This window comes from Mus musculus, chromosome 5, assembly GCF_000001635.26.
Source record: "Mus musculus strain C57BL/6J chromosome 5, GRCm38.p6 C57BL/6J".
NCBI lineage: Eukaryota > Metazoa > Chordata > Mammalia > Rodentia > Muridae > Mus > Mus musculus.
The window spans coordinates 63,897,103-63,911,593 of record NC_000071.6 but is presented as its reverse complement, the minus strand read 5'-3'; the positions used below and the strand labels follow the sequence as shown (position 1 = coordinate 63,911,593).

General features: G+C 45.0%; 2 protein-coding genes across 5 annotated transcripts in view; one reads left to right on the top strand and one right to left on the bottom strand.

Moving 5' to 3' along the window:
• Rell1 (RELT-like 1) overlaps positions 1-14,491 on the top strand; it is a 79,684-nt gene that overhangs the window by 57,427 nt on the left and 7,766 nt on the right. The window contains exon 7 of one of the 2 annotated variants that reach the window (NM_145923.4): positions 443-2,696. The exons of the other annotated variant lie outside the window; for it this stretch is intronic. The gene's annotated coding sequence lies outside the window, so the exon portion shown is untranslated. Of the gene's footprint in view, positions 1-442; positions 2,697-14,491 lie in introns of those variants that run through there. 2 annotated transcript variants of the gene reach the window in all.
• 0610040J01Rik (RIKEN cDNA 0610040J01 gene) overlaps positions 11,968-14,491 on the bottom strand; it is an 87,970-nt gene continuing 85,446 nt past the window's right edge. For 2 of the 3 annotated variants that reach the window (XM_011240792.3, XM_006504178.4), the window contains one exon: positions 11,968-13,639. In XM_011240792.3, the coding sequence (XP_011239094.1) occupies positions 12,730-13,639 (910 nt within the window). In that variant the 3' untranslated portion in view covers positions 11,968-12,729. The remainder of the gene's footprint in view (positions 13,640-14,491) is intronic. The other variant, NM_029554.4, reaches the window with a different exon arrangement.

Below are 14,491 nucleotides of genomic sequence, written 5' to 3'. Positions count from 1 at the left end.
GCTGCCGTGGGAGTATCTGCTGCCGTGGGAGTATCTGCTGCCGTGAGGGCTTCTGTGAAGAGCTGCAACCCTTTAATACAGTTCCTGATACTGAGTGACACCCCAACCATAAAGTGATTTTGTTGCTTCTTCATAACTGTAATTTCGATGCTATTATGAATCCTAATGTAAATATCTATGTTTTTCTAAAGGTCTTTTTGGGGTTGTGACCCAGAGGTTGAGAACTGCTGCTCTAGTGTTTCTTGGTGACAAGGAGGAGGTCCTTAGGTGTTCTTAGACTGAATTCTAGCCGGATGGTGTAATGAGGGCAGGGATGAGCGGGTGGGTCCACTGGGGTCTGGAGGGATTGCAGCTTTCCTGTGTCATTAACTCAGGCAGATGAGCACGTGGTATGTCTCCTTTTGTCACAGCTTTCCTCTTTTTTGTTGTTTTTCTCTTGTAGCAGCTGCTGGCTTTCTTGAAGAGTTCTAAGAGACTCCGAACTTGCGAGATAATGAAGTCGCCTAGGGAATATTTTTATATGTTTTATACAGTTTCTATCATGAAGTCAATGGGCATGCGGATCAAACCCAAAAGGGCATATTTTTGCTACGCTGGACACAGAATTCAGCTTGCTTTGAAAGAAGCTTTGGGCTTAAAAGGTGTGATGAAAGTTTTAGTTCCGTTTCTAAAAGGGAAAGAGCTCTTCCTTTTAGACAACCGTCCCCAGGTGCACATTCCTGGCTGTCCATACCCAGGCAGCTACTCCCTTGGAATCATGGCATTATGAACAAACAGAGGAGCCATTTCCAGCCTGAGCTTGTGTTGGCATGCTGACATCTGTTCCTGAACCCCAGATTCCATGTTGACTTTGGCCCTAAGATCTTAATACACACAGTTGGGCTGTTACAGAAGACTCTTGCCTGCAAAAGGTCCCTGGAAAACATCTAGTGCTTAGAAAATGATCCGCTAGGACGTCATGGGATCCAATGGAACCACAGGCGCCCTGCACTAAAGATTCCTGGACCAACAAGAATTCAGCACTGACTCCTGCTCCCGTCAGCCTGCCCCCTGTCATTCTCTGGTCACTTAGAAGACACAGAGACTATGACTGTTGTTATGGACTTAATCTAAACAGCTGGCTTTTAGTCTGATTGAGTAAAAGGGAAAATGGTTTAAAGGCAACCAAAGGCCAAAACAAAACACTCCTCTTATGCAAACACGCCCTTGAGACTTCCGCTGTTTTACTCAGGATCCTGCTGTAGCTGATGCTTAGTAAAGGCTTCCTAGGAAGATCGCAAGTTGAAGGCTCCCCGTGTTATAGAGTGTTCAGGGGATAGCCTGGGTGACTGAGCCAGATCCTGTCTTCCAACAAAAAAAGTGAAGAGAGGGCTGGGCTATCACTCAGTGGTAGAGCATGTGCTCTACCAGTCTTAGGGGCTTCTTGCCTGGTAGGGCTCTCTCTTGGCCTTGTTTTATAAAACGCCTCAAAGTACATAGGTCTGGGATGGGGAGGGTGGCGGGGCGGCAAGCTTTATGCCCTACTTCCATTGGTGTGATGCATTAACTACTGGGTGTGGTTTTGGGGTTTTTTGTTTGTTTGTTTCTTTTTTGTTTTTTGCTTTTAATTTGGCTGTACAAAAATAAAATAGAAAAAAGTGGGGTGGGGTTTTAAAAAAATATACCCCAGGGCATTTTCTGTTAAAAAAATTTCTGCTTCTGGACACAAACTAACTTTTTTTTTTCAAACATTTTATGCGTGTGGTAGATGCAGTTTGATGTGAACCCACACTGGCAGCTAGTGACTTGGTATGTGTGTTGTGTCTACTAAGCAGAGATGCCAGTGTGGATGCCAGGTTCACTGTGGTCCAGGAAGCAGAGTGAGTGCTCATGGGAGTAATGTTTGTGCAGCTAAGCCAGTATTTTTACTTAAACAAACAAACAAAAAAAGTATACATTTTGCAAAAAAAAAAAAAAAATGACGTCCTTTAAATGGTGATGGGCTAATATGTAATATTCTTCAGTTTTAATTATTTTTTAATTTTATTCAATGTAGAGCACTTTCTATAGCAATAAAAAAAAACAAAACAAAAAAAAATAAGCAAAGATATTTAAGATTGTATTTATATACCCAGAGTACATTTTAAACATTTTCTAATACTTGAGCAGATGGGTGACTGGCTTCCAGAGATGCCAAAAATTAAACATTCAATACATTCAACACATAAGCTTTGTCCTGGTTTGCACAGCCTGGTGAGAATCCTGAGGGTTCCCAGCATAGTTGGCGTTTAGGGTCCCTCCTCCTCCCTCCTCCCTCAGAAGTTCTGAGGATCCTCGACAAGGTCACTGTCCACGACACTAATGATGGATCGCTTCTTGGTGTAAAGGAAAGAGTCACTCGGTTGCCATCTTGATGTAAAACATTTTGTAAAGGAAAATTTTTTGGTTTCCAGTGTCAAATGTATTTTTAACTGTCTGGTTTGTACTTTTTATGAATTTTGTACTACCAAAGCAGAGTTAAAAATAAAAGCATTAAACCAGTGTGCTTGAATGAGCGACATCTTACAGGACCAGCTTCTTAAGTCTTCGATTGTTGAGTAATCGTTAGGCTGGTCTGATTGGATTTCCCCTTTTATAGCACCTCTACCTCCTCCCCCGCCCCCGCCCCATGGATGATTTGGGACATAGAGAAATAAATATAGTGTGGAGTTTATGGGTACCCCTCAGTCTGCTAATCTTAGTGTTCAACATCTTACATCACCATAGGAACATGATCATGACTAAGAAAGCAGCATCCGTCCAAGATTGATAAACAAATTAGAACTCAGGGGGAGGGGGATTCCCACTTTGCCCTGAGTTATTGCATCTCCGAAGACTGCTCACTAGTCCAGTCTCTTGATCACAACACTGTAGTAAGCTGCTCGGCTCTCTACAGTGTCCTTCCATTTGAGCTGGGGAACTTTCTCATTGGAGAGACTTGAAGTTTTGCCTTGGTAAGGATGCTGCACGTCAGGGGACATGGAGTTGACATGTGTCATCTTGTGATTTCCAGTCAGTCATTTGGTTGTCATGTCTAGCAGGCTTCAGTATGTTACAGTTACTATTTGTGCCTCTGTAATGAAGAGGGAAGATACTCGGGGATGAGGCTAGTAACTTACCTGTGTTTACCTTTTCGTCTGCTAGCTTTACCATCCATTGGAGGTGACTTCCCCAGGACTCCAATCAACAAGTTACCAAGAGCTTGGCAACTAATGCAATATAGAAAGCTATTTCAGGCCAGAGCTAGAAACAACGTTTCTCCAGGGTTAGGTCCACCCTGTATTCTGAGGGAGGTGTTTGTTAGAAAGTTCTCAGCATTTCCTGGTTTGAAGTTCTGCATCATTGAAGATCTGTGTCTTGAGATATCCTTCTCTGTGGGTATCCTATTCCTCCTTTTAAGGCCATCTGCCCCCTGGCTTAGGGGCCCACTGCAATCCATCATAAGAACTCATCTTAACTTGGTTACATTTGCAAAGATCCTAGCTCCCAGAAGGGTCACGCGAGGCCTATTCTAGGTGTTGAAATTTCAGTATCAATGTGGGTTTTTTTTTTTTTTCTGGGTGCGAGGGAGCAGGACAAGGGCATACAACTCCATTCCCTCGAGGATAGTGCCTGTAATGAAAGCTCTTACAGATTGATGCCTTTGGCACGGTGCTCTCTCTCCCCACTTCCCCCACGCTCCTCTGTCTCGCCTATTTCTAGCCCCTTACTACGTTCTGGCCCAGACGGTGCCCCAGGCTCTTCTTGTTTTCTTGTTCCTTGCCCCAGTGTTGTAGAAAATATTTAATCTCAATTTGAGGTTTCTACCCTGACTTTGACCATTTTTTTTTCCTAGATAAAAGACACAGGGAACCTTTATATTTACAAGCCTTAAACAGCACAGCTGGGCAAATATCTACCTTCTATGCTGTTAAAATATATTTCCTGTTGATAACCCTGAGTTATTACTGTTTCACATGGGCTGCTCTTAACTCCAGTTGGCCAGCCCTCAGGGCTGTGCTTTCTTGACTCCTAACCCAGGGCATCTTACTCCCCTCTCCACCTTTCTCTCTCCCCTTGTGATCATCTCCAACTCCAATGCTGCCGGGAACACTAAGCCCCCACCTATCTCAATTTTGCCCAGCTATAGGCTGTAGGCATCTTTATTCACTAATCAGAAATAACTTGAATCTATGTGGGGACTCTCTGGGACAACCAAGTCTTGCTCCCCTCACACTTAGCATTACAATTCATAGCAACAGACCAAACCTCAACATCCCATCCTTAGGACCAACTGCGAATCTAAGGAGCCCTAAGTCATTTTGCTAGAGAATGGTATTTTTTAAAATAAGGACACAAGCTGTGCTCATTGATACTGGGTGTCGCAGCCTCTGCCCTCTGTATAGTAATCCATATAGTATACACATCTTTGTGTTTCTGTGTGCTAAGAGTCCAAGTCCACACGGTACCTCTGACTCCGTACTTGTTCCATTCATTTTAACCTTATGTTATTTTCAACTTTGTAGGAAACACCACTCTTACTATATAAGAACGTTTTCAATGCAGGCATGCACATTTAGGGCCTGAGGTTCTCTCCACAGTCATTCCCGCCTTCATCTGTGTTCACAGGCACTGTCAGGGTTGGGAATGTGGCAAATCATGGCCAGTCTGGATCCCCTGGTCAGTGCTCTCTGTATCTGGGCTCCTGGAGGATCTATGGTTTTGGGGGTGGGGCACTGTTTATGGTTTTGCACACTTCTGCAATTCCTTCTCAAGTTTGTCTTGCTGGCCAGCCTTGCGCTATCCAAAACTTACAGTTGAAAAAGTGAAGGTTAGGGGACTTACAAATGGGGTCCCCGCAACTTGGAGCTTTGTAGCCAAGTGTTTGACGCTGAGCATCCACCTTACACAGAGATAGCACTTTGGCCCCCTCTTCTGGTTGGATGTAGGAACTGCAGTGGGGCATGATCCGGCCATTTGTGTGTACTGGTGTGCAGAGCCCCCGTGATGTGTTGGCAGAATGAATAAACCTTTAAAAATAAAGGATATCACTAGCTAGCTAATGGGAGTAAAGGAGCGAGTTTGGTTTTTTTTTCCTGATCATTTTTTTTCTGACCCTGTCAATCTATCTTGTTTTTCCCTTCAAACGCTTCCTCACTGTCTGAGGCCAGACAGTGCCTGTGAACACAGATGAAGGCAGGAATGACTGTGGAGAGAACCTCAGGCCCTAAATGCTGTCATAGAAATGGTGTGACTAAGCAATTGGGACTCAGAGAGATAGCTTGACCTTCGATGTAGAGCTGAGCCTTACCTCTGCCACTCACGCTGTATGCTGGGAACCAGGCTCTTGGCTTCTTTGAGGCTTAGCATTTTCCCGAGCCATCGTTTGCACAGTGGATTTGCTTGTTGGTTTACTTTTGCATGTGGATGTGGTGTGTGTGTGTGTGTGTGTGTGTGTGTGTGTGTGTGTGACATGCCTGTGTGTTGTACATTCTCATGTGTGTGGGCATGCATATGTTAATACTGAGTGTCTTAAATTTCTCTTTACTTCATTGGGTTCTCTAACTAAACCCAGGCACCACTGATTTAATTAGTCTAGCTACCCAGCTTGCTGTAGGGATCCCTTTGTGCTTTTTTAAGGAGTAGAAAATTCACACAAAATCGTGATGCGTGCCATAGCCTGCCCGTAAACTCCCAGAAGGCACTGCTGTTTTAGTGGGTATTGGTGCCACTGTTTTGTATGGCTATAAACAAAATACCTGGGGTCGAATGGTTTCAAAGGATAAAAGGCTTAACTGCTCCCAAGTTTGGGAGGTTGAAAAGTCTGAGCTTAGCAGCCACATTTAATAAAGCCCTTGATGTTCACTGGACAATGGCAGGTGCACCATCACTGTAGCAGGAGGGTTTGTGAGACGGGCCAAGGAAGACTCAGAGAAGAGGAAAAACCGCTCTCAGGGTAACCAATGCAACCCCACAAGACACAACTCACTCCTTAATTCTGTCTTGAGACCTGATGCTGTTACTTGAGAAATAAACAGTTTGTTCTTGAGAGTGGAGCCTCCACAGCCTAATGACCCTTTAAGATCCCACGGGCCCTCAACATGATTACCTTGTGAAGAAGGAACGCTAAAAGAAAGAGTCACCTTAATATGAGCTACTCACTTTAAGGGTGATGTGACCTAAAAGTCTAAGTGGGGTCAACTCCTGTGTGTGCACCGGTCAGTATGGGATGAAATAAAGGGGATAAAGTTTGTTCCAGATAAGTGCCTCTGTATTGTAATTTTAATGATGGGTGATAATTGATGATGTAAGTGGGAAAGGGTCACTTTATCACTTTAGAGATGGGTGTAATCAGAAGTGGTTTGGAGAGCTTTGGTGTGTAGCAGTTAAGACTTAGTTTCTAAGATGTTGAATGTGACTTGTGAAAGTGAGCCAGTGACCTCAGCCAAGTGACCAGAAGACAGCTAATTGTGATGGTTTGCCAGGAGCTGGGCAGGTGAGCAGCACTGTATGTCTTAGTGTTGTCTTGTGGTGCAGAGGGAGTCCTGGCCATCGCCTCTGCTTTACACATGGATGTGACTGGAGCAATGGGTCTCAGTACGCCCAGGCAGGATTTGCTTGCAGACACAATTGATGGAGAGGATTTCAGTCCATAATTCAACCAATAGCCATCTCTCCCAGCAAATTACTTTTGAAGTAGTGTGTATATAGTTATTTCATCTTGCTATAAATAAGTAAGCCATAAATAAATAATTTATGGTTTAAATATGACATCCATTTTTACTAGATTGTCACTTGGTTTATGGCTAATGTCATGAAAACCTTTATGAGTCTGGATTTGCAAATTCATAGTTTAAGCCTTTGGCTGCTCTTCAGTCATTGTTTTAGACAAGAAGAACTTGGAATGGAACCTAGGGTTTTGCACATGCAAGGAAAACACTTGACCATTCAAGCGATCTCCCCAGACTTTTCTTTTTCCCTCCCTCCTGTCCATCTGTCCTTCCTTCCTTGCTTGCTTCCTTGCATTTGAGACAATGAATCATTATATAACCCAGGCTAGACTTGAACTCAAAACCTTCCTGCCTCATCCTCTGGAGGGCTGGGATTATGGAAATGTACCATATGCCCCGCTGTTACGTTGTTATTCTATCATACATTCCTCATATCATTTTGCTTTCAAAGCATCAGGATTCTCCTTTTTTGTTTTAGATTTATTTTAGTTTATGTTTATGGATGTGTCTATGCATCTGCCATATACATGTGCCAGACTGCCAATTAGAGTACTTAGTTAGAACCTGTGTGTCTGCCATGTATGTGAGCATGTGTCTGGGAAAGCTGGAAGCCAGAAGATGGAGGCAGACACCATGCAGCTGTAGTTACATTGGTCATGAGTGGCCCAATGTGAGTCCTGGGATGTGGGTCTTGGGATGTGGGGACTCTTCCTCTGGAAGAGTCACAAGCACAAAGTAGCAAGGTTCTAACTAAGCACTCTAATTAGCAGTCTGGAATGTGCAGTTTTTGATAAGGGAAATAAGTGAAATTCTTTCCCTGTTTTCTGGCCTTTAGGTTACATTTTAGCTTAGTTTCATATTAACTATTCCCAAATGCCTGGAAGTGATTCCCCAGCAGCCCCAATGAAGGAACAGTGGTAGGTGGGTGGCATTGGATGTGCGTTTTCAAGTGTGCACACACACACACACACACACACACACACACACACACACACACACACACAGAGAGAGAGAGAGAGAGAGAGAGAGAGAGAGAGAGAGAGAGAGAGAGAAACTGCATATTGGGTCAACATTAACCCTGTTTATTTGCAGAGTGTTTTTAGAAATTCAAGTTCATTTGCTCTTCTAAACCAGTGGTTTCATAGGCCTAGTGGTATGGGGAGGAAAAAGTCCACTCTGATATTTTAATTATTTCTTCCTCTTACTATTGCTCTATGACATAGAAACCACACCAGAACAAGACAGTGCATTTATTTATAACGTGCAGGTGTAGGGTGAGTGTGCAGTATTTGTTCTTGATGACCTGTGTGAGGTCAGCAAGGTGGTTATGACGGTCACCACCACAGTGTTGGTAGGCAAGGCTAGGGACCTGCCCACATCACAGTGTGGATGTCAGGGACCCACCCACTCAAGGTCCAGCAAGTCTCTAAGGTCTGAGGTCCAGATATCTGTGTTCTTTCCTTTTCTTTCCTTTGAAAAGGCAAACAGTGCACATTTCCAGGGCACATTAAAGTTGCAGAGGGTCCGTGTTTATGCTAGAAAATAGGAGCTGTCTCCACTTAAGAGACAAGAAAACAGAGGCCCAGAAAAAGGAAGAAATCTAAACCTATGGTTCATAGCAAGAGACGCAGGGGACTCTAGGGGTAATATGACTAAATCTCGTGTGTGTATGTGTGTGTGTGAGGTTCTGGGCAAGGGCTCTGGGGTCAGGACTTCTGGACACCGGAACACGATGATTCTTGCCTGCATTGTTAGGTAAAGGGGTACTTTCTCCACATCTGGGGTCAAGAGAAAGGGGAGTGAGAGGATCCTCAAAGGATATCTCCTTTGCCCTTCCTTCCTTGGGATTTTAAAGATTAAATTCAAGATCGCTGAAAACTGACGTCACCAAACCCCCAACAGCTTGGCCTAAGCATTGACTCTCAATTGGGATTCCCACTCAAGTGAATAAAGCCTCTGGTTGCTCTACTCTGTGCCCTCCCCCCTTTTCCTGGTTCACCAGAGAGCCTGGTTCAAACAGAGCAGAACAGTGTGGGAGGAACTGCCTGCAGGAAACCTGGTCCTGATTCATGGGGCCCATGCTCCTCCAGACAGCAGACACACGTATATGTCACCGGGACCTGACATACAGACATCATTCGGCAATCTTGACTGACATTTCCTCAAGCCACGTGCAGAGCATTTATTCTTTTATTCAGCAAAGGTGGTTAAACTTAGCTACTACTTAGTGCCAAACCTGAGCTTGGCCAATGGCACCTGCTTGGTAGTTCCTTTAGTGGGAAGGACAGCAGATAGGTGACTTCAGGGGGCTTAGTTTAATAGTCAAGTGAGTGTCTGACTTCAGTCAGCATCCTGGCTGCAAACAGTGATTTTGTTTTGTTTTGTTTTGTTTTGTTTTGTTTTGTTTTGTTTTGTTTTGTTTTGTTTTATGCAGAGGCTGGTGGGCTTCAGGAGACTGCTCCCGGCTGGAACTTTTCACACTCAGTATATAAATACTCAAATAACACACACCGCACGAATCCTTGCACATAAGAGGTTGTGGCTCCAGCCTTGGTTACACAGTCAATTTGAAGCCAGCCTGGGTTATATGAGACACTGTCTCAAAAAGCCCACACTAAAGGCTTATTTTCCCATAATCAGGGAAGGCACTTACCATAAGCAATGCCAGCTTCTGTGTCTCTGTCGCCGTAATAGAACGCTCTGGAGTGGATGCGTAGAATCTAGAGACAAAGTCAAATAAAGCCAGAGAGAGAGAGAGAGAGAGAGAGAGAGAGAGCATTCTCTTTTCCATCATGAAGATGCTTGCGAGGTAAAGCCAGTCAGCATTTCAGCATGGACAGGAGAGGGTTTGCAGAGCCCCTCCCTAGCTCAGGAGCTACTGGCAGTTGATGGCTGCTGGTATCGTCATTTTTGGGGGTGTGTGGGGGACACTTAAAAGTTGTCCAGTCTCCACCTATGCATGGGCAGGCAGCATTGACTGGATTCAGAGGGTTGTTTAAAAAGAAGAAAAGGAAAGGATGTGAAGGTGGGAGGGGGTGTACTAAGGGGTTTGAGAGAAATGGAGGCTTGGTTGGATATGTTTAAGATATATTACAAACAAGCTGGGGCTGGTGGCACACAACTTTTTAATCCCAGCACTCGGAAGGCAGAGGCAGGTGGATCTGTGAGTTCGAGGCCAGCCCTGTCCACAGGGTGAGATCATGACAGCCAGGGCTATGTTGGGAAACCCTGTCTCAAAAAACCAAGAAAAACATATATACATCACACACATATATGAATCCTTTGATTTTATATATATATATATATATATATATACATATACATACACACACATATATATATATATATCAAATGTGTGAATTTAAATAAATAAATGAATATTACTATTTTTTAAAAAAGAACGTGTGCAAACGGGAGTGGCTACAGTAGAGCCTGCCTCACCTGCCGTGGGTGCCAACAGTGACTAGCCAAGCAAGCCATGAGTTCTTGCTCATCCTCTGCATTTGGTGCTGTCTTGTGCGTATAATGTTACCTGTTAGAACTGCTGCTCCGTTCCCTAGGACTGACAGCTCCCTCACGCCTTAAGGATGGACTGATGGGAGAGGCCCAAAGGGAGATGGGAAGATGGCAAGTGGCCTCACTCATGGAGTGCGGACAAGGTGTGTGCCATGCAAGACACCTACATTCCCTTCACTGTTCTGAGGATCTGCCTTGCCAGTTATAACGATCTGCAACTATTTGCCTCAGCAACCAAGAAGTAACAATTTCATATATAGGATAGTTCAGTTTCTACCAGTGAAAGGTTAAATGGAAGTCTTAGTTCAAGAAAGCGGTATATGATAAATAAATAAATAGATAGATAGATAATGAATCAATCTCGGGCTAGTGAGTTGGTTCAGCTTGCTGCCAATTCTGATGATCTGAATTCCATTCCTGGGTTCCATCTAGTAGGAGGAGAGAACTGATTCCCACAAGCCACAAGTTGTCCTCTGACCTCTATATGCATGCAACACACACACACACACACACACACACACACACACACACACACACGTAAAACAAAACAACAAAACAAAAAAAACAAAAACCACTTAAAACTGAGACTTAACATGGTAAATTCCATGTGCTATATATAATTATCTCAGTATCATAGAGACCTGTGATGTCTGAGCCTGATCTCAGTTGGTGCCTCACAGCGAATTCGCTTACAGAAATGTTGAGACTGTCTGGAAGAACTGTCAGCAGTATCACTTGTCGGGTTAAGAGCCACCAAGAACACAACCTGTACAGCAAGGTGTGGGTGGCAGTAGGACCACCCCAAAGAAGCCAGAATGGGGAATTTTCTTCAGTCTCAAAGTTCTGAGTCCCATGTGAGATCCTCTGGTGAAGCCTGGGGTGGGGTAAAAAGGTGAATGGGGCTAAGACGGTTTTATGAAAAAGTGGCTATCTGTTGACCTTCTCAAAGAAGCTTTTTGCAAAAGTGAATCTTTAGAGGGAGAGAGAGAGAGAGAGAGAGAGAGAGAGAGAGAGAGCGAGCAAGAGAGAGCAAGAGCGAGAGCGTCAGGCTGGCTGTGCTGAGGAACTTAGCAGCTGTTCCTTATGTGCATATGCGGTGCAGTGGGTGCTTCTGGGACCGAGAGAAAGCCTTGTCTGCACCAACCCCTTCTTTCCCCAGGCCCTGTCCGAATTCCCTTTTTGTGTTCATTCTGGAGATGTGACAGAAATTGGGATGGTGGTAGCTGTCAAGACTCCCTTCTCCTGGACCAAAGGCTTAAGAATCGTCTGTGCCACACTTAACACCAGCACTGTCCCTTGACCCTCTCAAAACCTGTTAGTATTACCATAGGCTTTGGGGTCTGGGAGTTCTGATGTGACAGAGACTGTAGGCTGCTCATCTCAAAAATCAATATGCATTCTCTCTTATCTTCATGAATTATGTTCCAAGTTGATTTGGGAGACTCAAGTACACAGCTTGACTGATGTCTTCTGTTCTCTTTTCTATCCAGCTAGATCTGGCCATGGGATCAGATAACCAAACCTGGTGTCAGTAGGAAGTTGGACTATACCACCTTGACACAGAGGGAGTTCCATCCCTGGCCCTTCCTTGTCCATCAAGGCAAATGAATGTCTATGTATATAAACTGAAGAAAGCACCAATGGGTATAATGGTCTTAGACTAATTCTGCCTAAGACCATTATACCCAGCTTTTCCACACAACAGGGAGACACATATACCGTGATGCTTTAGTGAGAACCAGACGTTTAATGACACAGAGCCCTTCATAAATGGCTAGGCTGTTACAAAACACTCACGAACTCGAACCTAGAACATGACGACAGTTTTGAGAAGTATTTTGGCCAGCCTCCCGTATCCCAAAGGAGATTAAAAAGTAATAGTGTAAAAAAAAGTTAAGGTCAGGGTGCTCTCCTAGCACAGTGGAGGACTAACCATTTGTTCACAGTTCAAGTCTGCTCTACCCTGAAGGGTACTTGATGTTCAACAAGTGGTTAGTTAGTATTTCCCTGGGTGACTGTCCCTGAAGTTAAGCTCTGGCACACAGTAGGCACTTTAAGTGGATCGTTACCTTTTTCTAGGTTGGGTGAAGTATTTGGCTCTCAAAAACAAGGTAAAGAAATACATTCAAACAGAATGGCCCCTGGGATCAAGAGTGGGGATGTCCGGGCATTCTCGTGCACATCTGGACAGATGTTCTGGGGGGGCACTTTCAGGGACAGCATGCAAGCTGCTTAACTTCCGCACTTGTTGTGGTCATGGACATGAAGGCCCACTCTTATTTTGATGCTAGCATTCTGAATGCATTCGGAGTAGAGGGATGCCCTATACAGCAAGCAGCATGGCACAGGTACTGGCAATGGGAAGATAACAGATGTAAACAACTGGTCCAGCTGGCAAGGCTGCCGGGGCATGCTGGCAGAGTAGGCACATGCTTCTATCTGCTCCCTGTGACTGAAGCTCCCTCGCCTCGCCTCCCCCCTCCCCCTAATCGGCATCATCTGCATCTTCTCCTGCGGTAGCAGCTTCTAATGCTGCGAGGGCTTCTGCCACCTCAGCATCCTCATCTACCACAACACCCTCCCTGTCCCCGTTGTAGGTGTGGGGGTCTTCCCGCTCACTTCCAGAATCAGCCGCTGGCGTAGGGTGAGTGGGACCCTCCTCTTTGAAGTAGTCACTCAGAACTTCTGTGGTCCCTGCCTCATTCAGTGAGTCCCAGCTTCTCTGCAGGGAGAAGGGCACGTTCAAACCCAGCTGGCTCACCCTGGGCTGAATTCCCGGAAGGGGCTCCACCTCAGAGTGGTTTTCAAAAAGACAATCCTTTTCTTCAGGGTCTGCGTTGTCTACTGTGGGGCTCCAGAGCTGGGGATAATCTGGGGCTGGTATGTATGGGATGTGATCTGCCACTGCCAAGGCCTCCGCAGGGGCTCTGCAGTCTCCATGTCCCACCATCTGGGTCCCTTCCAAGGTGGGCAGCAGGCAGCTTTGCTTCCTGTAGTCTTCTCCTTCAAGGAAGGGTTGAGCCAGGTGAGCACTGTCTATGGTGGCTACCCAGGGGCTGCTGGCCCAGGAGCTATTGTCAACCTGGTGGAGCCTGGAACTCCTGACCGACTGCAGAGTAGCAGTGGGGCTGATGCCATTGACAATACCCTGCTTCTCCACACAGGGTCTCTCTTCTGAGTCCTCCTGGGGGAGCGGTCCTTGGTGAGGTAGACCAGTTGTACTGCCTCTGCTCTCTGAATTGCTCAGGCTCCCATCGTGCAGGGCATTCCTGGGCACCTCAACCTCACTGTTCTGGGTGCCTTTTAGTCTGACAGTGTCATCTTCCTCCAACTTGCAGTTGTTTACTTCATTGACAAAACCAGGCGAGGGCACTTGAACTGGATCAAAGAGATAGCTGGGGGCGAGAGGAGTAGACATCAATTAGTTGACATGGGGACAGAGGAGCTGGCAAAGAATCTGGCTCCTGCCATTGTATCTAAAAGGACTAAGTCCATTTGGCATAAAAATCTCTAGCTAATGGAAAGAACTGAAGAGACCTGGGAAGTCAGGTCATTAGTTAATCTGTTTTGCTTATGATTCACCTCACTCAAATTTTTATGAAATGTCACAGTACAGGTGACTGGACTCTGGTCTATGAGGTCACTATGTCACTTCAGGAGTCCTCTACAACCTGAGCGTTCCTTTTCAATATCTAGATCACATGGTTTCTTTTTTATTTTTTTATTTAATATTTTTTATTATTACGTATTTTCCTCAATTACATTTAGAATGCTATCCCAAAAGTCCCCCATACCCTCCCCCCCACTTCCCTACCCACCCATTCCCATTTTTTGGCCCTGGCATTCCCCTGGACTGGGGCATATAAAGTTTGCAGATCACATGGTTTCTAAATGATGCCACACGGAGCCAAGTCTTCATGTCTTGGCACTGAGCTGGCTAAATGCACTGACTGCACCATGACGTGAGTGGATTACTCTTTAAGCAGCTGTCACATGTACTGACTTTACATCCTTATTTATTTCTATCATTTTTGCTGTTGCTTTATCATCTGCCATTGGTCAGAACAATGGGCTTCATTATGACTTTTTCATACCTTTGTATAATGGACTTTGATCATATCTATCCCCCATCTTCTCGTGTCCCCCACCTCCACCCTCCTACTTGTCTCTTCCTTGAGCCCTCTTCCTCTTTTGTGCCTTATCTTATAGGTGTGGTCTTTTTTTATTAGATATTTTCTTTATATACA